The sequence below is a fragment of the Thamnophis elegans genome, chromosome 4 (genome assembly GCF_009769535.1).
Source record: "Thamnophis elegans isolate rThaEle1 chromosome 4, rThaEle1.pri, whole genome shotgun sequence".
Classification (NCBI taxonomy): Eukaryota; Metazoa; Chordata; class Lepidosauria; order Squamata; family Colubridae; genus Thamnophis; species Thamnophis elegans.
Window position 1 is genome coordinate 105,054,776 of NC_045544.1, and position 22,980 is coordinate 105,077,755.

The 22,980-nt window shown below is 35.1% G+C and overlaps 1 protein-coding gene across 1 annotated transcript in view; it reads left to right on the forward strand.

The window, feature by feature from the left end:
- Window positions 1-22,980, forward strand: part of EML6 (EMAP like 6) — a 122,538-nt gene that overhangs the window by 45,154 nt on the left and 54,404 nt on the right. The window contains exons 8-18 of the mRNA XM_032215432.1: window positions 981-1,182; window positions 1,943-2,080; window positions 3,031-3,287; window positions 6,328-6,540; window positions 8,188-8,355; window positions 9,864-9,970; window positions 12,211-12,329; window positions 13,830-14,016; window positions 15,702-15,807; window positions 16,635-16,728; window positions 21,092-21,192. Of these exons, the coding sequence (XP_032071323.1) occupies window positions 981-1,182; window positions 1,943-2,080; window positions 3,031-3,287; window positions 6,328-6,540; window positions 8,188-8,355; window positions 9,864-9,970; window positions 12,211-12,329; window positions 13,830-14,016; window positions 15,702-15,807; window positions 16,635-16,728; window positions 21,092-21,192 (1,692 nt within the window). The remainder of the gene's footprint in view (window positions 1-980; window positions 1,183-1,942; window positions 2,081-3,030; window positions 3,288-6,327; window positions 6,541-8,187; window positions 8,356-9,863; window positions 9,971-12,210; window positions 12,330-13,829; window positions 14,017-15,701; window positions 15,808-16,634; window positions 16,729-21,091; window positions 21,193-22,980) is intronic.

A 22,980-nucleotide genomic window follows, 5' to 3' on the forward strand; every position in this document is an offset into this window, starting at 1 on the left:
AGCAACTAATAGAAAAGCCTTGAACCTGGAAATTGGTTATTAGTCAGAGTAAATGATATAGGTCTACTCTGAGCTATAGTAGTTTCCTGCATACCTCATTGTTGGTGTTAGAAAAATGTGTAACTGTTTCAGCAGTCACTGAACTCATTTATTACATTTAAAATATTATTATCAAAATCTCCCTATTATTGACTTTAAAAGTGCAGGATAATACAGTACATGCACATATATAAACAAGCAAGAATGGACGAGTTAGCATGTCATGAGTAATTATTGCTTTGAACAAATAGTTCAAGAGGAGTTGAGTTGGAAAGACTATCATATTATTCCTGCTACCAATTTTCATAAAACCCCATGCTCCAAAGAGCAAAGAGTGGAACCACAGTAAATAATGATTGTGAATGACTAAATTTTGCAAAATGGGGTGTGTGTGTGTGTCCATTGGTACTTGGATCACAATGTTACGCTACCTTCCTGCAGATTTTGGCAGTCCTCTGCAGATATTGCTGCATGTCTGGCTATCCTGATATCATCTCCTTGAAAAACTGTAGAGTAAAGTATCATGATCAGAATGTCATTCTAGTGTTCACATCTTCTGGCTGTTTCTTTATATAGACTCCTTAGAATTGAGCATCTGCTATTCCATGACTGTCTGCTTGAACCTAGGGATGGACCCACTGTTTTTTCCAATCCATACCAATAAGTAAACAATGCTTTCTGAGTCCATCAAGTCTAGCCTTATTATTTTTGCTTAAAAACTCTTTTTATGATTTTTAAATGACCCGTGAAGTGCTTACCATTGATTCTCCTAAAGTGAAGCATTTTATTTCCTATTGCATTCCAAAGAAGGCAAGTTACAGGCGTTTTTAAAACTTCTACTGAAAAGTAATAGGGCTTCACAATACTTAACCTAAGGTGGATTCTGCCCACTACAAATAATTTATTCATTAATATACAAAGATTATTCTGTCCTTTCTCAGGTTTATCTATCAGAAGCGTGTGTTGGAAAGCAGATCGGCTTCTAGCAGGAACACAGGACAGTGAAATATTTGAAATTATTGTGAGAGAAAGAGACAAGCCAATGCTTATAATGCAAGGTCACTGTGAAGGCGAGCTCTGGGCTCTGGCAGTCCACCCCAAAAAGCCATTAGTTGTTACTGGCAGTGATGATCGATCTGTGCGGTAAGGCAACAGCATGTATCCCTAATGTTTCACCACAGTTCTGTTGGGAAATCCTCATAGCTTTGAAGATTACGATGCTAGTGATCAATTAATTGGAAGAAGGCAAATTAAGCAATATTCAGCTAGATGTTTTATTTATTTTTTAAGTTATATATTATTTATTCCAGCATTGATATTCTAGTTTATTAGCCAAAGAATAGATAATTAAAGTGCAAGTATTTTTAAAAAATGTGTTCGTTAAAAGTAGTGTTAAAATATGTGAAAGCTGTGAAAATGATTTTATCTCTCTCCCCAAAACTACCTCACACAATTGCTGTTGTGAGGAAAATTGGAGGTAGTATTCTATATGTTGCCTTGAGATCCTGAACAAAGATGGGATATAAATCAACAAATAAATACAAATACAGTAATTATGTGATTAATATTAACATGATTAATAGTTAAGATACCTGTATAATTTAGTGCCATTTTCAAATCTGATAAACATTCCCTGTACCTCTTCATTCCATTTATAAATAAAAAATAATGGAGAATATAATCACATTGTGATGAGATGATTTCTCATTTCGTTCTTATGTTGAACTGCAAACTACCCAATCCCTTTTTATTTTAATCTGTTCTGTGAACCAGATAAACAGAAAATAGAATGGGAGAGATGCACATAAAGTTTGGAGTAATGTCTCTCTGGCCAAAAAAACAATACATAAATGCCACATTGTAGTGATTAACAGACTTCTTTCATTTTTCCTTTCTTGTGAAGCTTATGGAGTCTTGCTGATCACGCTTTGATTGCCCGATGCAATATGGAAGAAGCTGTGCGGAGTGTATCTTTCAGCCCTGATGGATCTCAGCTGGCTCTGGGAATGAAAGATGGCTCTTTTATTGTTCTGAGAGTAAGGTAGGCTTGATTCCTGCCTTTAAAAAAATAATTCAGAACAAATCTGAAGTGTATTAATGCAATTTTTGAGAATTGTTTTATATATTGTTGGCCTGAATAAGACACAATAGGCTGGTACAACATATTTTGAAAGCTTGAGGATAAGTTTTCTGAAAAAATTTACATGGGTCAAGCCAGTGGTAGGATTCAATTTTTTTTATTACCGGTTCTGTGGGTGTGGCTTGGTGGGCGTGGTATGGGTTGGTAGGCCTGGCTTGGTGGGCATGGCAGAGGAAGGATACTATAAAATCTCCATTCCCTCCCCACTCCAGAGGAAGGTTACTGCAAAATCCCCATTTCCTCCCGATCAGCTGGGACTCGGGAGGCAGAGAATAGATGGGAGTGGGGCCAGTCAGAGGTGATATTTACCAGTTCCCTGAACTACTCAATATTTCCACTACCGGTTCTCCAGAACTGGTCAGAACCTGCTGAATACCACCTCTAGGTCAAGCACAATATATAAAATTAGTAATTGTGATCTATATACTAGAATCATCACTTAGAGTTTATGATAAGCCAATGCAATTTTTCTAAACTAGAAATTAATTTTAAATTAGAACAAAACCAAACTACCATGATGAATAGACCTAATCTATCTTTATATATCTTTTTGCATCCCTTGCCTAGATGCTTTAATTCTGGCTTATTAAATCATAGTTTTTTAACCAGATCTCATTTGTTACCTGTACCTAAACTACATGATAATATTCTGCTACAAAGCAGATATATACTATTTTTGAAGAACACATTCTGTTGAGTTTAATAGGACCTTTTAACTACATATGTATTGGACTGCCCTTTAAGAGCATGTTTGTGCAAAGTAGAATCTGTGTAGATAATAAGACTGCATACCACCATCATAATTTTTCATTTGCACACCCACTGCTAACAATGTTTTCAACACTCTGCAGAGATATGACAGAAGTTGTTCATATCAAAGATCGGAAAGAAGTAATTCATGAAATGAAGTTTTCACCAGATGGCTGCTATCTTGCAGTGGGTTCTAATGATGGTCAGGTAGATATCTATGCAGTTGCTCAGCGGTATAAGAAAACTGGAGAATGCAGCAAGTCTTCTAGTTTTATCACTCATATTGACTGGTCTCTAGACAGTAAATTCTTGCAAACAAATGATGGTGCAGGAGCACGCTTCTTCTACAGGATGCCATGTAAGTAAATATTTCTTCATTGCATGTGTTTAATTTTAATGAGCAGTACATAAAATATTTAATCAATATACTCCAGAGTTAGGACACTGTGATTACTTAAGCATTATTTATAAGCATTATTCCCCACTAACCTATCTTTCTCTATATTGTCTCTCTCTATATATTCTCTCCCCCCCTCTCTCTGTGTCTGTGTGTCTGTGTCTGTGTCTGTGTGTCTTCTATCTGCATCTATCTGTCATCTATCATCTAGCTAGTGAAGGAACTTAAACCAGAGCATGGGGAAATATATATATCCCTTTAACCTCCAAGATGAACAGGGGTGTGTGTGTGTGTGTAGTAAATACAAACAGCCAAATAGATTAACTAAAAATCATCAGTTTCACCACTGTAAATGAATTTTCTTAATTTTAAAGTTGTACATTATTATCTTTAAAATTAAATTTTTAAGATTTATGTTTAAAATTATGCTAAAGTTTACATCATTGCATATTGATGTAAAGAAATATAATACTATTACTAAAGTTAGAAATAATTACTGAAATTTATTGGAATTGGTGGGCATAACAATGGAAAATAGATTTGACTATGAAAACTGGATTAGCTAATATTAGAATTTATTAGAATTTAGAATAACAATATCAAGTAATAGTATTACATTTTTTATGCAATTACAATAATACAGTACAATGAAACCTCATTTTAAAGCACCATTTATCAGTTGTGCAATTTTATCATTAGGCAAATGGCAATTTCTGTAATTTTCCTTAATGTTTCATTACACTAGTAAGAGAAATTAGTATATCATAAAATTATGATAAAATTAACATAAATGTAACTGTCTCATCTGAATTACATTTGATATAATGGAGTTATACATATATCTCTGGTTAGATGTTGTGTTAGAGAGAGAAAAGGCCATGACAGAGAAGGCACACTTCCTCAGTTGCACAAGATCACAATTTTTGTAGAAGGAACACAGAGTGCACTAATTTGGACCGATGAGCAGGAATAATGGGAAACAGACAATTTGTCAAATAACTAGGCTCTATGCCACTAAGGACTTTATAGGTTTGAATCAGCATCTTGAATTGCAGCCAGAAGCCAAACAATAACTAATGCAGTTTGTGCAGCAGCAATGACTCATGAGCATAGTGATGAGTAACTGTTCCTCCCTGTACTCTTCCTTTTAAAACCAACTGTAGCTAGATGGCATACAAGAGCAGCCCCATGTAGAATGTATTGTCATCGTTCAGTTGTGAGGTGACTAGCAACCATCTGAAGAACCTCGTGATTGAGAAAAGGGCACAACTGACAAACAAGATGAACCTACATAAAGATCTTCCTGACCATAGCTATCAACTGCTCTCAAACAACAATTATGAGTCCAGTCCAACCTCCAATTGCACACTAGTCTTAAATGTGGAAATCCATCCCCATCCCATTCCAAAGATGACAATATTATCAACCCAGAGGCCCCAACAGACATACAACTCAATCTTCTTGGGATCCTAGCTGAAGTGTTTCTTCCTATCCAGGCCTCCAACTTCACTTATGCAGTCCAAGATTGAAATGCACATTTGATTATTAATAATACTGAACCCTGAAGTCACTTCACTCAGTAGTTTCATGTAGATATTAAAAAGGGGGGATGAAAGCATTAAACACTGAGGTACTCCACATGAGTAGATGTGATCTTCTCCCTCTTGTCAACATGGACTGGGGCTGACCATTGAGGAAGGAGATGAACCACAGCAACTACTACAAACAAAATGTATTTATTTATTAATCAAATTTATATCACTTCCCATCTCTGAGACTATGGGTGACTTGTACAGTGTGTGTGCACACACATTTAAAATTAGGAAAAATCAGCATTAGTAATAGAGATATTTAAATAAACATATATACAAGCCTTGAAGGGAAGGGAGGGAGGGAAAGTGAGAAATAGTAAAATGTATCATTTTCAGTCAAGAGAAGAACCATCTTATTTAAACTTTCCCCCATGGATTGCTTATTATTGGACACGGAAATAAGGATTTATGAGGCAAAACTTAAAATATCAGTAAAAATAAATGTTGGACGTCAAAACAACATACAGAAATGAATTAAAATTAATTTATTGTAAAAAATAATTTTATTGTATTGTAAATCAAATGATTTGTTGTTACAAATACTGTAAGGGGAAACGATAGGAGAGAATTCATCTTCAAGTGAAAGATGATGAAATATATAAAGACTTAATGAAGGTAGAGATCAAATTCCTTTTCCAGACACTGAGATCTTTTTTAATCAAATCTCATCTACAAAACAAAATTGTAACCTAATCCCCATTCTAGGTTTTATTTATACACCAAAGGGAGATTGTGTAAGATTTTTGATAGAGCCGTTTCTTTTTTCTCATAATAGTAATAGTGGTTACCAAGAAGTTCTCATTGTTTCATGATTGCTATGACAGAGGATTTTTTCCCTTAGAGACTTTGACCCAATTCACTATAGTTGGACTTTTATCTGCTTCCATGCGGACTTCTTGATACAGATTTTTTTAAAAGAAGAATTTGGATAACCATTTTTGTGAAATAGTACAGGACTTCCTGCTTGAGGAGAGGGCTGGTTTACCTCAAAGATCTCTTCCAATTCCGTTATTCTATTCTGTTCTGTTCAGATTATGATTCAGCTCATTTTCCCCAACACTTACTCTGTCTCTACCTTTTATGTTTTCATTGTCCAACGATACAGGTGTTAAAGTATACAAAATTTGTTAACCTTGTCACTAATTATCTTGGAGGGAAGTCAGGTGTCATCTTTATTTGTAGTAGCTTGAAACAATCACTTGTGAAAGGGATCAGCAATAGGTTCAACAACTTTCTGTGGATTTGTTGTGCATTTAAAGATGAGTGGATAGCACTCCAACTCAGCAATGGCAAAAGGCCCAAGAGAAAAAAATAATTTCTGGTACAAAGTTGGAAAAGCATTAAATTTTGTGTTCAGATGCTCCCCACACAATATAATTAAATAACTTATTAATTTAAATTTATTTCAGCTGGAAAACATTTGGCAAACAAAGATGAGATCAAAGGAATTTGTTGGGCTTCATGGACCTGTGTGATAGGATCAGAAGTAAATGGAATCTGGCCAAAGTACAGTGATGTTACAGACATTAACTCTGTAGATGGAAATTATAATAATACAGTTTTAGTGACTGGAGATGATTTTGGACTAGTTAAATTATTCAGATTTCCATGTCTTAAAAAAGGTAAGACATTGTGCCGTGCATATATAATGTCTTGCTTTATTTGCATTATGGATTATTTGATGTTTTTTCAGTGGCTGAATTGTATTCCTTTAATTTATTTAAATTATTTATGAAAATAATGAAGATGCGATAAATAAAAATGCTCAATCTCTAATATTACAAGTGCTGGCAGAAAATTACCAGACAAATGGACCTATCTTTCTTTTTCATTTTAAAAAGGTTAGTAAATATTTACAAGCACATTCTAGAAAAATAAAAAAGAGGTGAACTGGAAAAAATTGCAAGCTATATAAAACTAAGCAAAAAAATGAGGTAACTAAATTAATGCTATATAAGAAATTGAATATTCAATAATAAAAGAAGCAAGTGTAATAAGTATCAAAAGTCAAAATAAATAATTTGGACAGATCTTTTTAATGACCCATTATTTGAATGACAAAGATGTTGACTGGTTTTTACTGGTTATATAATTCTATTAAAAGGATAATACTGAGAGGCTTTTTTGGGAAACAACCATATTTTTGCCTTTTTAGGCAATGGATTAGTTCACCACATGCCTTAGTGAATCTATTGCAGTAAAAAAAAGAAGTTGCAGCCAAGGAACAGGCCATTTTCAGTAGTTGCATTATGGTTTTGGAGCATCTTTCTCCAATTGCCTTACTTTTTTTTCTAACAAAGTGTAGTCAAGGAAATGAAGATTGTCTTTTCATTTTTCTGATATTGCTGTATTCCCAGTTATATAGTTAGTTTTATCTGATAGAGATAAAGAAAAACAGCCAATGAAAAACAGCTACAAATTGTTCAGTGCAGATTAAAAAAAATAGTGTTCCCTAAAAGTTCCAGAATTTTGAGCAGCAATATTCTGTGTTAGCTTTGTGTCCAGTTGGAACCTTAACCTAATCATAATTTTTACCTAAGATAATATAATAATTAAGAAAGGCAAATTCATTAATGGAGAAACCTAAGAGTTTAACCGATACATTCTGCTTCAGTAGAAAAAACTGCTATGGGCACGAGACATTTCTTTTTATTATTTTTTATTTAATGTGAGCGCGCCCACATTTGCGAATCGGTAGGGAAGGTAAGTGAATCCAACCTCTGCCTCATGTAGCAACCATTTGAATTTATGACAAAGTAGAACAGATTTGTAACCAAAGCTTGCAATTACAAGTGTCACAGACTCCCATGATGATATGATTACCATTTGCACATTTTAATGGAGAATTTATAGGTTGTGGACATATGGTTTTTCCATTTAGCAACCATTTAGAGATAGGGTTGCCAATTCCAATTGTGGTTGCTAAGCAAGGACTATTTTTAGGATAGTAATAATGACAATGTTCCACATAGTGTTTTTCAATTAGTATTGATTTAAATCTGTTGTTCAATAGATGAAGAAGGATTAAGTAACATAGGTGACCAAATATGTGTTTTACCCAAACTACTAACTATTGGGATATAAAGAACATTTCTGTATATATGGATTGTTTGCATCATGTTTGGAAATTTCATGCAGAGTATAGTAAAAAGTGATTTTATAAAATTTGCAATAACTTTCATGCACATCTGTGTATGTGTTGTGTATATGGCTTGCTTTTTTATGGTGACTTAGATTTGTTTTCAATTATCTTTATTTTTTAATTTTAGGTGCAAAATTCAGAAAATATATTGGCCATTCTGCTCATGTTACAAATGTCCGCTGGTCACATGACTTCCAATGGGTAATCAGTACAGGAGGTGCAGATCATTCTGTTTTTCAATGGCGGTTTATTCCTGAAGGTGTAACAACTGGAATCCTTGAAGCAGCCCGTATAGGTAAGTCTTTCAGAAGGTTGAAATACAATTAAGCAAAAAGATCCTACTGAGTTAAATAGACCTTTCTTGTCACAATTGTTAAGTGAGTCTCTGTAGTTGTTAAGTTAGTAGCATGATTGTTAAGGGAATCTGGCTCCCCCATTGCCTTTGCTTGGCAGAAGGTCACACAAGGTGTGTGTATGATGCAGGGGCAACAGCAACTGTCATACATATGAATCAGTTTCCATCTGTCTGAATTTTGATCACATGACCATGGATGTGCTGCAAGGGTCATAAATATAATAAACGATCCTAAGTCACTTTTTCAGTGGTGTTTTAACTTTGAACAATCACTAAATGAACTGTTGTAAGTCGAGGACTATTTGTACTGATATTTAACACATACCGTATATACTCGAGTATAGGCCGACCCGAATATAAGCCGAGGCACCTAATTTTACCACAAAAAACTGGAAAAGTTATTGACTCGAGTATAAGCCTAGGGTGGGAAATGCAGCAGCTACCGGTAAATTTCAAAAATAAAAATAGATACCAATAATGTTTTTGAATATTTATTTCAAAGAAAAACAGTAAACTAGCGGTGTATTCAATGAAATACTTCACTCACCTCGATGCTGACGTCCCGCTGTGATGATGATGTCCCATGCAGCCGCGGGAGCGATGTCCCGCCTCCTATGACACATGGCACAGTGATTCCTATCATTGGATCACTGTACCAGAGGAGGTGGGACATCGCTATGTGGCTGCTTGCCATAACAAGGAGGAGGTGGGACATCGTTGCAGAGCGGCAGGAGGGGGAGGAAGGGGAATCGTAAGACAGCCCTGCATTACATTAGAACGTGAGGAGGGGGGATGGTGCGGTGCGCGCTGCGTGGCAAACTGACACAGAGGGAGGGGAAACTCACAGGGGCACTGGGCCATTCACGAGTGTCACCCAGCGGCATGGCCCCGCCCCTTTTTCTCCTCCATTTCGGGCAAATTTTTCACTGACTCGAGTATAAGCCGAGGCGGCTTTTTTCAGCCCAAAAAGTGGGCTGAAAAACTAGGCTTATACTCGAGTATATACAGTACATTGCCTTTTATTTTAATCTCTTCTCTCATCTTGGAAATTTGTGGAAAGGATCACTAAAAAGAGAATCTGCTTATTTAATGTTATGCTTTGTTTTCATTTCTGGCTTAGGTAGCTTTATATATTTTACTGTCAAGTCAGAAATGTTCAATATGTCCAAGATATTTAGCCAATATTTTAACATGTCAGGACTGAGATTTTACATATCATTCCTGCAGAGATGATATTCTATTTTCTTCACTACCGCTTCGCTCACACGCGGCATGTCTAGGCATGCACAGAAGGTTCGTGATGATGTCAGGGTGGGTGGGCAGAGCCTTGTGCCGCCAGTTCACCCGAACCAGTGCGAACCAGCAGCATACCACCTCTGCTTTCTTGGCACTGGGGATTATTTTAAAAAAATCACTAACTGATTAATATTATTCCATCCCTTCTGCAGAATGTGGCATAGATTCATACAGTGAAGAATCAGATTCTGATTTATCAGATGTGCCAGAATTAGATTCAGATATTGAACAAGAAGCTCAAATCAATTATGTTCGGCAGGTGAGTAACATTGCAGTATCAAATCATTAGATCAGGAACAGTTGAAATGTCATTGCATCATACTGAAAATGAATATCTGGAAAAAATACACTTGTTGGTTCAGTGGCATCTGGAGGGAAGATAGAAAAGTCAAGATAGTATTTACAATATTGCAATTGAGGCCTTGTCCTTTTTAAATGTATGCATCATTCATGCAAAAAATACAGGGCTTTAGTTATAATGCTACAACTTGTTTCCATCGTTTTTACACATATACACACACTGCTTAGTCCTGTGGTTACAGGGCAGATTTAGTCTTCTCCCTGCAATGCACATTTGTTCAGCATTGTCAATGGGCAGAGAAATATGTTAAATAAATACAGTCTGTGTAATTTAAATAATTACATTATTTGTATCATGACTATTGCAACTTATTTGTGTTAATTAATTGTTGGATCATCTTTTTAATTTAAATAAAAGATAGGAATTATGGTCCATTATATTTCAGAAGAAATATTTTTTTCCATATTCTTATTATAAATTCTTTCCTTCCCAGAATGTTTCCTGATAATTCAGAGAACCTCCAGAAAAATTTCTGCAGTTTAGCTAAGTAAGCTAAATAAGTAACACTTTTTTATGTGTTAACTATTTACTGCTCCATGTAGTAGATAGATGGCAGGCTAAGTGGGTTAGGTATACAGTACTAGAAATACATAAATTGTGTACCTGCTTCACATTGGGCAGAAGTTATGATCTTTGTATAGTATTCCACTAGGGGGAACAATATATGTATCTGTCTGTTTTATTTATTTTTAATTTTCGTGCACTTTTTGTAAGTAGTTTTGTCTAGCTTTTTTGTTTTTGCATTTTGTTCCTTTTTTGGAGTTTGTATTTTAATATTTCACAAAAAATAAAAAATTGGGGGAAAAGCAATTTCTTCTTTTATGTCTAAGTGCTTGAAACATGACAACAACTTCAAACTTATTTTAATTTTTTTCTGTTTAGTTAAACATTTTGATTACAAGTTTCATTAAATAGATTCAGACATCACTTGCTTTTAGAAATTGGTTTCGGAAATATTAATGGAAATTTAACACATGCTTATGACCCTTTGGAAGTCAGAGCGAAGAGGACTTCAGTGATGCCATTCCCCCAAAACTGTCCATTCTCTAAAAACCTTTTGTTGGCCTTAATATTTCTTGATCCAGTTCCCCTTCTCCAGAATTCTAAGGAACAGGCTCATTATCTGCAGATATACTGTATGTTATTCGTTGCCAATTCCAATTTCCAATTATAAAATTATAGTAGGACAACCTAGAGGACAACGATTTAAATATGAGCCAGCAGTGTACAGCAGCTGCCAAAAAAGCCAAAAAAGTTTTAGGCTACATAAACAGGGAGATAGAATCAAGATCACATGAAGTGTTAATACCACTTTATAATGTCTTGGTAAGGCCACACTTGGAATACTGCATTCAGTTTTGGTCGCCATGATGTAGAAAAGATGTGGAGACTCTAGAAAGAGTGCAGAGAAGAGCAACAAGGATGATTAGGTGACTGGAGACTAAAACATATGAAGAATGGTTGCAGGAACTGGGTATGTCTAGTTTAATGAAAAGAAGGGGAGGCATGATAGCAGTTTTCAAATATCACAGGGGTTGCCACAAAGAAGAGGGAGTCAAACTATTCTCCAAAGCACCTGAGTGTAGAACAAGAAGCAATGGGTGGAAACTAATCAAGGAGAGAAGCAACTTAGAACTGAGGAGAAATTTCCTGACAGTTCGAACAATTAATCAGTGGAACAGCTTGCCTCCAGAAGTTGTGAATGCCCCAACATTGGAAGTTTTTAAGAAGATAATTGAATAACCATTAGTCTGAAACGGTATAGGGTTTCCTGCCTAGGCAGGGGGTTGGACTAGAAGACCTCCAAGGTCCCTTCCAACTCTGCTATTGTATTGTATTGTATTATATTTTTTTTTTCAAACAAGCTTATTTTGTTTCATAGTATAGCAGTCTCCCCCAATTTGGGGAAATTCTACCTGAGAAATATTAGAGTACAAATAATACAGGATAAAAATTATGAAAATTGTAATCTAATACTTTTCAGTCATTTAGAGTAGAAGATAATATGATACAGGACAATGACATAGAGCTTTCAAATTACCAAATACTTTATGCTAATACCAGCAAACAATAAGAAGCAACTGGAATTACTTGATTAAAAGTTTATAATTAAAAAATTTCTTCTCTGTTTTTTGCAGGTTTACAAAGAAGATCTACCTCAACTGAAACAACAACGTAAAGAGAAAAGCCACTCAGTGCCCTTCCTTAAGAGAGAGAAAGCTCCTGATGACAGTTTAAAGCTGCAATTTATACACGGGTATAATACACTTTCAACAGTAATTCTTTTAGTAGTTTACTCAAAGAAAAAGATAATCCAAATAAACTTTAAATTTAAAGTCTATGCATGGAGTTAAAAATTGAAATGGGTAAAGTGAGACACTGATTCTTACATTGGAGAAAGCTATTTAGTGATCAAAGGATAGATGACAGAGAACTTCAGAGCTGAAAACTGAGTAGCCAAAAAATGATTAAATCAAAAAGGAGGGAGGAAGAGTTCCAGGATTTGAACCTACAGGGTCCTGTAAATCAGGCAAGTTGTCTGCATGCTGATACATGCAAATCATCATTGTGAACATGGCTTCCTAATTCTCTATGATAAAGTTACTTCTCTAATTTGTGTACCTGCTTGGGAATGCAGGGCTGAGAGAAAGATGTATAAATTAAGCCTGGTATAAAACTTTTTTGATTATTATAAACGAAGGAACACTGGTTTTCCTGTTCATATTCTCTGCCATCTGTTAACTCAGAGTTACTCTGTTAACATAGTGTTCATCTGTAGTGGTATCAGGCAGCTACATATTTTCTCCCAATCCTCTTTGTTCACTGTCCAGCAGTAGTCACCCAATATTCTACATTTGCTTAGAATGTTCTTTTCTTTAAACTAAGCTATATTTGAGGTTCCGCCCATCCCATGAAGATTTGTTTCCTCATTTTAATGAAATTATGATACATCTTTGCAGGCTTTAAATATTACAATACTTCCAAGTCTACCCATTTCCCATATGCATAAGGATGGTACTAATCTCAGTACAAAGCCATTGTTATTTTGGTCATTGACCACCATTTATTTATTTCTTTTAGTCTTTTATTTTATTTCTGGGATTTATTTATCACCTCTGTCAGCTAGAATTTTAGGTAGTATCTAACGTCTAAAATTGATAAAACAGCATAAAAATATATCTAATACATTTTAATACAAATAATACAATAACTAATACTTTTTAATACAAATAATACAGACCATATTAACTTTATTGAATTATTGATTTAAATATAAACTGGAATAAATTCAGTGTATATTTAAATCAATATAAATATTCAAACACCAGGTATGTTATTATGCTATCTTAGAGATAATACCATAATATATAATCGTTTATATCCTAATATATGGAGCATCTTCCCTGCAAAGATAAAATGGATATTCTTTTGAAAGGCACTGAAGACAATGGTTTTGCCAGTGGGCCTGGGAACTCCAGAGTGAGATAGAGGGCATCGTTTGATTGTTGTCACCAAGGAGATGAGAGTTTATTGGGTTTTGTATTTGAAAGCTCCGTGGAGTCACTGTGAGTGACTTGGTGATCTAATTCTTGATAAATAAATAAATATTGATTAGAAATGTCCTATTAATTTCAGCAAAATATGATTCAGTATAAATGATAACATTAGGATCGTGGTACATGATCCTTTGTTCCTTTGACTATTAGGAGTCTTGTTAACTGATTTACTTGTTGATTTTTTTTCCTATTAATTTCAGTTATAGAGGCTATGATTGTCGAAATAATTTATTCTACACACAGACTGGAGAAGTGGTCTATCATATTGCTGCTGTTGCTGTGGTGTATAATAGACAGCAGCACACCCAAAGACTATATCTTGGTCATGATGATGACATTCTCAGCCTTGCTATCCATCCTATGAAAGATTATGTTGCTACTGGACAGGTGAGTATGCAAGAAACATGATCAATGGCAAATCAATGTTAAAAAATACAGATTTTCTCACAGTATTCACTCTAGCAACTTTTTTTCAAATTAAAAAGTAAATCCACTTATTGAAGAATAATATATCTCAGTGCTTTATGAATGGGTTCTACAGTAAAATATTATAGAATGTTCTCTTGGTCTAAAAGGAGTGTTAAACTATATTATAATATTAATACCAATTACTTAAAAAGGAAGCCTAGCATCTCAATTGCCAAAAAAGCAGAGAGTAAGTAAAAAACAATCCAGGAAATGGAAAGTTTGGCACATATTTATAACAATCTAAATTTTGTGGACTGTAGTTCAATTAGTTAGATTAATAGTGGTTTAAAAGCAATTCACTTAACCTTGGGATGGGTTGTAAACAAAGATTGAAGAATAATGAATGCCAAAAATACAGAATGCAGAAATACAAAACAGTATTCACAAACTGCTTTGTCTTATTTTCTGGCTATGCTTTGTTGTTTATATTTGTAGCTGCCAATTTTGCTGTCTTCCCTATTCCTCTCTGGAAAGATACATCCTGAATCTAAAGAATGCCTAAATTAAATTTTCCCATTTGAATCTCTACATAGCCAGATAGACTATGGATTTTATAGTCTCTATTGCAATAAGCATAAATATTGTGAGGTTGTTAAAATAATATATGAACAAACAAAACATGTTCAAAACAGGTTTTATAAAAATTTTAGGAATCAATATATAAAGGCTCTTTTCAATCACATTCAATTCAGTGGTGGGTTCCGGGTGGTAGGACCCAGTACAGGTGTACCGCTGGCAGCTGGGAGCAGGTGTACCGCTGGCAGCTGGGAGCTGCCAGCTGCCAGAATGGTATTTCCATTGGGCCCACCTGCCCGCCCTTGTTTCTTACCTCTTTTTAAGCTAGCAGGCCATTTGGGCACATGCTGGAGCGTCGCAGGGTGGTGGGTGCACATGCATGCGCAATGCATGTGCACATGGTAGACGCCTGGCCCCGTTGCAGCGTACCAGTTGTGACAGAATCCAGAACCCACCACTGATTCAATTGTGATTTTATGGCTTTATCTTTGCTTATTTTTTAAAAAGAATGCAGGTGTAATATGGCATTATTTCTTAGTCTAGGCTATAGTGCTAGGATTTTCTTATTGTTTTATATCCCAGAACTGACTTCGTTTTTGTCAGAGGTAACATAGCGATGACATACATTTAAAAAATGTTCAAATTATTTAGTATCTGTTCTCTTTCAAATGAACTAAAAATGTTTTGGAGATTTTTGTGGTATTGAGAGAATTCAATCATATAATAGGGAAAATAAAATACAGTAATGCAGTTCTGGGAATCCTAAAATCCATTGCCGGCCAGATACATACTCAATTTTGTTTGGTTATAGAAAGGTGGACAAGAAATTTGGATAGTGTCTTCAGTAGAATTGGTGATGTCAAGCACTTTCTCTCTGGTTTTTTTAGATGAAATTAAGCTTGAAAAATTAAGCAGCAAATCTGAACTCTAATTTTCATTCTTAGAGTCCCCAGATCAAAAGATCTGAATTTCCTTTTTTCAGAATGATTTTGGACCTTTGCTTATGAACAAAAGCTCTTTTGACTGAAAATACTCTTGCATTGGGTTTTTATTTAACAATGGCAACTAAAATAATTGCTCTTACTTAGGTTGGGAGAGATGCTGCTATTCACATTTGGGATATACAGATGCTCAAATGTTTGTCACTGCTAAGAGGCCATCACCAAAGGGGAATATGTGCACTTGACTTTTCAGGTGAGCTGCTATGTAATGAATGGTGCTTTAGAATGTGAAATGATGTTGTTTAGTTATATGGTAACTGAAATAATTTTTTCCTGAAAAAGATCATACCCTTCTCCTCTCCTCTTCCAAGATAACATTTCAAAACATTCAAAGTAAAACTTTTTTCTGTGATAGCAAGCAGAATCTTGTCTTTTTCTTCAGGTGCAGAAAGCTACTGTAGCTTCCCAGATAAATTCTACCTAGTAACCATGCAGCAAGGCTTGTGATCTGTCCAGAGGTCATATTTTTTTATTTAAAACTATTGGGTCTCCTCCCCCCGAATTTCACTTATAAGAAGCATACATAGAAGCATCAAACAGGCAATAGCTAGCCTTTTCAGTTCTATTTAGTTGGGCTAAGCCTCTATCATAAAACATAGCAACACCATCACTTTCAAACATATCAAGTTCACTACTCTGGGGTTCTTAACTTCATATCTGTGGGCACCATTCCTTGACTTGATTTCTCACCTAAACCTGGTGTGTGTCTGTGTAAACTGGTTATACCTCCATCACAGCCATTTTATGAATGGGCAGAACTGCCAATGACAGCCATAATGTTTTCAAACTGGCTCTCGAACTATTTAACATTTGGGAACTGCTAAGTCCTTTTCTAGAATAATTATAGTTAGGAGAAGGAGGAAGAGATAAGTACAAATTAAGTCATTGTGAAAGTTTGATTATTGTAGAACTTCCAACTCCCTTATTCCTGGCACCATAACATAAATTAGCAGTGAATATTATATTTGTCACATTTCATTTCATGATATCTCATGATGAACTATGAATTGTTTTGTACAGCTGATGGGAAATGCTTAGCTTCAATTGGATTAGATGACAATCATACCCTTGTACTGTGGGACTGGAAAAAAGGAGAAAAGATGGCAGTGACCAGGTAAGAATACTATCGTTGCATCCATAGTTGTATATATTTTATATAATACAAGTATTCTTTGTTGCTGTTCCAGGAGTTGTTTTAAAAAAAAAACATATTGTTCACCAATATAGAAAGAGAGAAAATGATCACATCAATTATCCCACATTCTTGTATGAGACCTCCATTCATGTGCTGTATCAGGAACCATAAATTTATGGCCCTAGACATACTGTCAAATATATATGCTGAACATGAAATGGCAGAAAACAGCATGAGACATTCAATTTTTGTCCATATATTTTGAAGATGAGAACAAAACTATTTTTGCAAAATAATATACTGTTCCCATCTGTGTGGAATCTGCTTATTTAATTCTTCAAACTGTTCTCACTCTAATTTTCCTATAATTTTCATGGTTTTTTTAAAACTACATTGATAATGCCAGCTTTCAAAGAAGACCAGACTAAAAAAGCAATACTATGTAGGTCAGCATTACTTTTATTATAAAGCTGTAATAACAGCTAGTCTAAATTTGCTTACCCCTCCCTCCCTTTATCTTTGTGTAAAAGGCATTTACTTATATGGATTACATTACAGGTAATCTTTGATCAAGTGATTTCTATTACAGTCAGTATGCATTGTCCTGTGCTTGACCTGTCATCTTTCTTGTTTCCCCCTTACAGAACAGAAAGATTGGAGAGAAAAGGATTGCAAGAAAGTAAACAAGCACACAAGGGAAGCAAGGCACACATCAAAAGCAAAACACTGATGCCAGCAGCTGCAAGCCTGCTACACAATCAGTCCTCTGTATCCCTCATTATGTGCCTGCATACTTTCTTGTAATGCCTCACTCTTCAATCTCTCCATTCTGTGAGAAAGGAAAATAGGTTTAGCAGAGGAGAAATTGCCTACAGAAATCACTCCCCTCCTCCTTATACAGCTTATGTAGCATGATTATGGCTTACTTTCAGTGTGTATTCTTCATTGTATGCCTGATTTCTCTCTTTTAATTCCTCCTCTCCAATAAATAAAATACAAACATTAATTCCTTTCTTGCTAATAATATCAGTTCCAAGATGAGCATTCCAAAGGATGGGGGAGTGAGGAACAGGAAAGTATTATTGCAGTCATATGATTTCCCATTTAGCAATTACTTTACACAGTGATAGAGGTCTGAATTTTGATCACTGAACAAGGACAACATTCCTGGCCTGGCTAAGGCCATTTTCATTTGAACGTTGCCTTGATACCAGTTCTTCCTCTCGTACTTCAAAACCATTCCCTTTTCCCTCTACAGTTGTCAAGAAAACAAAGTTCACTTGTTCATATAGTCAAGAAACATTTATGACAACTTTTCAAATGGTTGTAGTTTTCCTGTGCTGTTACTGTACATTTTGTACTTTAATTTACCATAACTCTTAATCAGTGTTTAACCTATAGCATTAGAAGTGCATGTCCACACACGTCTCAATTATTTTAAAAAAAATAGTCTCAAATGGTTACATTTTAAGAGACTGAACTGAATCACAAAGCACTTTGAATTCTAGCAACTGGAAATGGCTGCCTATTTTCCCAGTTGTCCCACAGTGGCTGTATTATAGGTAGCATACACCATTTGCACATACAGTACCAGAAATGTAAATGATGAAAAACTTTGCAATTGTTTACTGTCCATTTTATATGCAGCACTGAATTGTGTAATAAATAATATCTAGCACCACTGCTTTTCAGCAGTAATTGTAAAAATACCAGAATAGCAGTGTGTCAGAAATTATAGAGTCTTTAAAGCTTTGAGTGATTATGGAACTGATCTGTGATATACTGTGGCTTCCTTCCTTATACATCTCATTGAAATCTGCCCCCCCCCCCGGGTTTAGGGGACCTTTTGAAAGAATCTAAGTGACCCTACCAACAAAAGTGAGTATAGTCAAGACTATGGTTTTTCCAGTTGCAACATAGGGCTGTGAAAGTTGGACCATAAGAAAGGCTGAGTGCCAAAGAATTGAGGCCTTTGAACTATGGTGCTGGACAAGACTCCTGTGAATTCTTTCGACTGCAAGTCGATCAAACTGGTCAGTCCTAGAGGAGATCAACCCTGACTGCTCTTCAGAAGACCAGATCCCGAAGTTGAACCTTAAATACTTTGACCACCTAATGAGAAGGAAGGACTCACTGGAGAAGATCCTAATGCTGGGAAAGATTGAAGGCAAAAGAAGAAGGTGACGACAGAGAATGTGATGGCTGGATAAAGTCACTGAAGCAGTAGGCGTGAGCTTAAATGGACTCCAGAGGATGGTAGAGGACAGGAACATGGGGTCGCAATGGGTTGGACATTGCTTTGCAACTAACAACAAGTCACAGTACAAGGAGAATGCAAACTGAGACATAATGAAAATCATTGTGCCCTTTCTAATAGTTTACAACTACAACATGACATCCAAATTATTGTGGTATTCAAAAATTACTTCGCTGTTTCTTGAATCAAAATCATTTAAATCAAACATTTCTTCTTTTGTTGAATTCAGTGGTGTACTAAATGGAAAGACCATTCTCTGAAAATATTTGCCGTGCAGTTTTTGTGATATAAATGGATCTGCAAATCATTTTTTTTCCTTTCTGTTAAATCACTATTGTGCCCCAGGCTTATCTTTTTTTTCATCCTCATCTTGAATAAATGTTTCCTTGGCATTCTTGGATTTCATTCACTTTTGGAAGGTTAATAGTTTTACTTAGTAATTGCATGCATGAACAAAGCATTTGGGGAAAACTGGGTCATGTATTTTGCTGGTTTTCTAATGGATGTGTTCTCTTTTTAGGAAGTAGCATTTTTCTTTTTTATATGAGTCTGTGGCAGTTTCTGTTCTTTTTATTCTATTCTAAAATGCAGTGTAGGAGGCTATCTTCCATCTGAGATGGCTTAAATTTTTAATAGCTTCTTATTTGTTGCCTGATGGATTAAAAGTGATACACATTTAGCTCTCTTAAACAATGTCACCTATGTCACATTTCTGCTAATATATCTTGACCTTATTCAAATAGAGCTGTAAATATGTCCCTTACAAGTTATTTATTAGTGGATTTCTGCTGTTGGTATGCAATATGAAATTAGATTCCATAAGTTTTTATGTATTTGGGAATCTATATTTCTCTAAAGTTTTAATGCATTTCTCTAATGTTTGGATGCTTTTATGAAAAATGTATTGAGTATACGTTCAATTATATTACAATGTACTGGATTAAATCTTTATAAAATTCAGTTTATGTAGTGAATTATATAATTGGATCTCCTCCCAAATAAGCAATAAATTATTTAAAAGAATTTTGATGAAACAGTTCCTAATTAGTTTCTTAATTCCTGTTCAACATGCAGATTAGGATTTTGTTAAAATTAATTGGATATGAAAGCATGAATTGCAATTGAGCAGTCCTTTAATTAACCATATCTCTACTAATACATTAGTATGTAACTATGTACTTTCCCATTTATTAATTTTATTATTTAAATAAAAATAACAAGACTGTATAGATTTAATTAAGAGATTTACTAAACCAACTATTTTGGAAGTGAGAAACTACAATTAAAATAAAATTTATTTGTTTGTATGAGAATCTTATTGTATAAACTGGATTCAACAAGGATTATTTAGGATTACTATGTCATTTACAGGTAGTCTTCAATTTACAACCGTTCATTTAGTGACTGTTCAAAGTTACAACGGCACTGAAAAAAGTGACATGACCGTTTTTCACACTTAGGACCATTGCAGCATCTCCATGGTCACAGGATCAAAATTCAAATGCTTGGCAACTGGTTCATGTTTATGACGGTTGCAGTGTCCTGGGGTCACGTGATCTGATTTTACGACCTTCTCACAAGCAAAGTCAATGGGGAATCCGGATTCACTTAGCAACCTTGTTACTAACTTAACAAATGCAATGATTCACTTAACAATGGTGGCAAGAAAAGTCGTAAAATGCGGCAAACTCACTTAACAAATGTTTCACTTAGCAACATAAATTTTGGAATCAATTGTGGCTGTAATTTGAGGACTACCTTTATTAAATTGATCCTATTAAGAGAAATCAATAGAATTGTTTATGAAAAGCTCTAATGGTGCTAGAACCATTTGAACTTTTTAACCCCCACAATTAGTCAAAATAGCTTTTAATCTGGAGTTTTAAAATCCTTCTGTATTAAAATAATTAATAATATATAGGTGAAAATACATGCTAAATGTCTCCTCTACTTTGTCCAGCAATAGCTCTGGAAGACATGTTGACTACTGTTAAAGTGCCACATCCTCTTTTAAAAAAGAAGATGTTACTGTCAGAATAGTATAAAAATCTATTCATTTATTCTTTATTTTTTAATGTGTTGCAGGGGTCACAAAGATAAGCTCTTCGTAGTAAAGTGCAACCCTCATCATGCTGATAAACTAGTGACTGTTGGAATAAAGCACATCAAATTTTGGCAACAAACAGGTAGTAGAATCTATCTTATTTCTTCACCAAAAAGTTGATTCAGATAATTTAGTTCCCCATTACAGACGCAACAGAATTTTGCTATCATTATTCTGTTTGTTACCAATCTTGCTTGAGGACGTACATATTTTATGTACAGCTAAATGTCTTGTTGATGTCTTGGTTTATGGTGAGGGCTTGAATCTCTGTGGAGCAATAAAAAAGGAGGGAGAATGGAAAAATTAGTGGGATAGGAAGGGAAGTTTTAGTAGCCCTTGGCTCTATCCCTATTGGAGAACTACTGTAGATGCTGGCAATCCAATAGTAAATTTAAGGTTAGGTTTAGTAAACCCATCCAGAGTTTGAAATTAGATGGATGGCAAATAAATTTAAATAATAACAATAATAGGAACAACATGCCAGATATCACGGTTGTAGAGGGTCGAAACATACAATTTATTGACATTGCGGTACCAGGAGATGCCAGAGTCGAAGAAAAAGAACTGGGAAAAAATGACAAAATACTGCAACCTGGCCATCGAAACTACCTGATTATGGATGAAACATGTAACAGTAATACCCATTGTCATCGGGCACTTAGTACCATGTCCAAGAATTTTATAAGATACACCAACAAATTGCAGCTTCCTGCAATAACACCAGCGGAACTACAAAAAACGAGGCTATTCGGAACATTGTATATTTTAAGAAGGTATTTGGTTGATACCTAGAACACTGGCAGCAACCCGTATCAACCATTAGCACCAGTCAATGGTATTTGTGATGCATTTTTGAATGCTCAGTTAACTGAGTTTCATGTTTAATGAATAAAGTATCATTATTATTATTGCTGTGGTGGTGGTTGTTATTGTTGTTATTATTATTTTAAGTTTCATGTTTAATCAATAAAGGAAATAATAATAATAATAATAATAATAATAATAATAATAATAATCAGGTTGGCATCTGGTCCCGTAAAAAACCCCCCGCCAACCCATACAATATGGTGAAAAAAACGAATAAGAATTCCATACCGCATCGGTCGTCGCGCGGGTTAACAAGGGCCGCGGCGGATGTTGGGGTCCCTGGACATCCGTCGACAAGTGGGCTACAAGTGGACCAGCCAACAAAACGACAAAAATATAGTGCAGATGAAAACCGTGCCATAATGGCCTGTTACTACAACTCAGAGCCAGAAAAAAGAGGATATTTAAAGCGAATGTATGAATTATGGAAACAACAATATCCAGATTCAAATGTTAGTGAACAACGACTAGCAGATCAAAGGCGATTTATTATACGGAATAAAGTGTTTAGTGAAGTTGAACATGAGGAAATTCAGGCAAATTGCAAAACCCAAAAAACAATATCACAAGCGGAAATAACTGATATTCAAGACACAACTAAAGACACTATAGTAGAACTCCCAGAAGAAGCTCTCGGGGAGGAAATAACATCACCACCACTAGAACCAGTTATCATTGAACCAACTGATGAACTAACTCAAAAACAAAAAGAATTGAAGGATAAGATCATGGAGCATTTTCTGCTTAATGAGGAAAGGCAACGTTTACCATCACTAAAAACTGTGCCTAAGAAAATTTTGGCCCCTATCATGAAAATGGTTAATGCAGTGTTTTCAACAATTGAACCGGGATCCATCTTGGAAACAAACCAGTTAATGTACAGCGCAGCTGTAATAGTCACTAATGAACTAGGCATTAAAATTAAAGTACCTAGTCACACAACAGAAAAAGCATCAAAGCCAAAGTGGAAAATCCGTCTAGAACAAAAAATCAAAAAATTAAG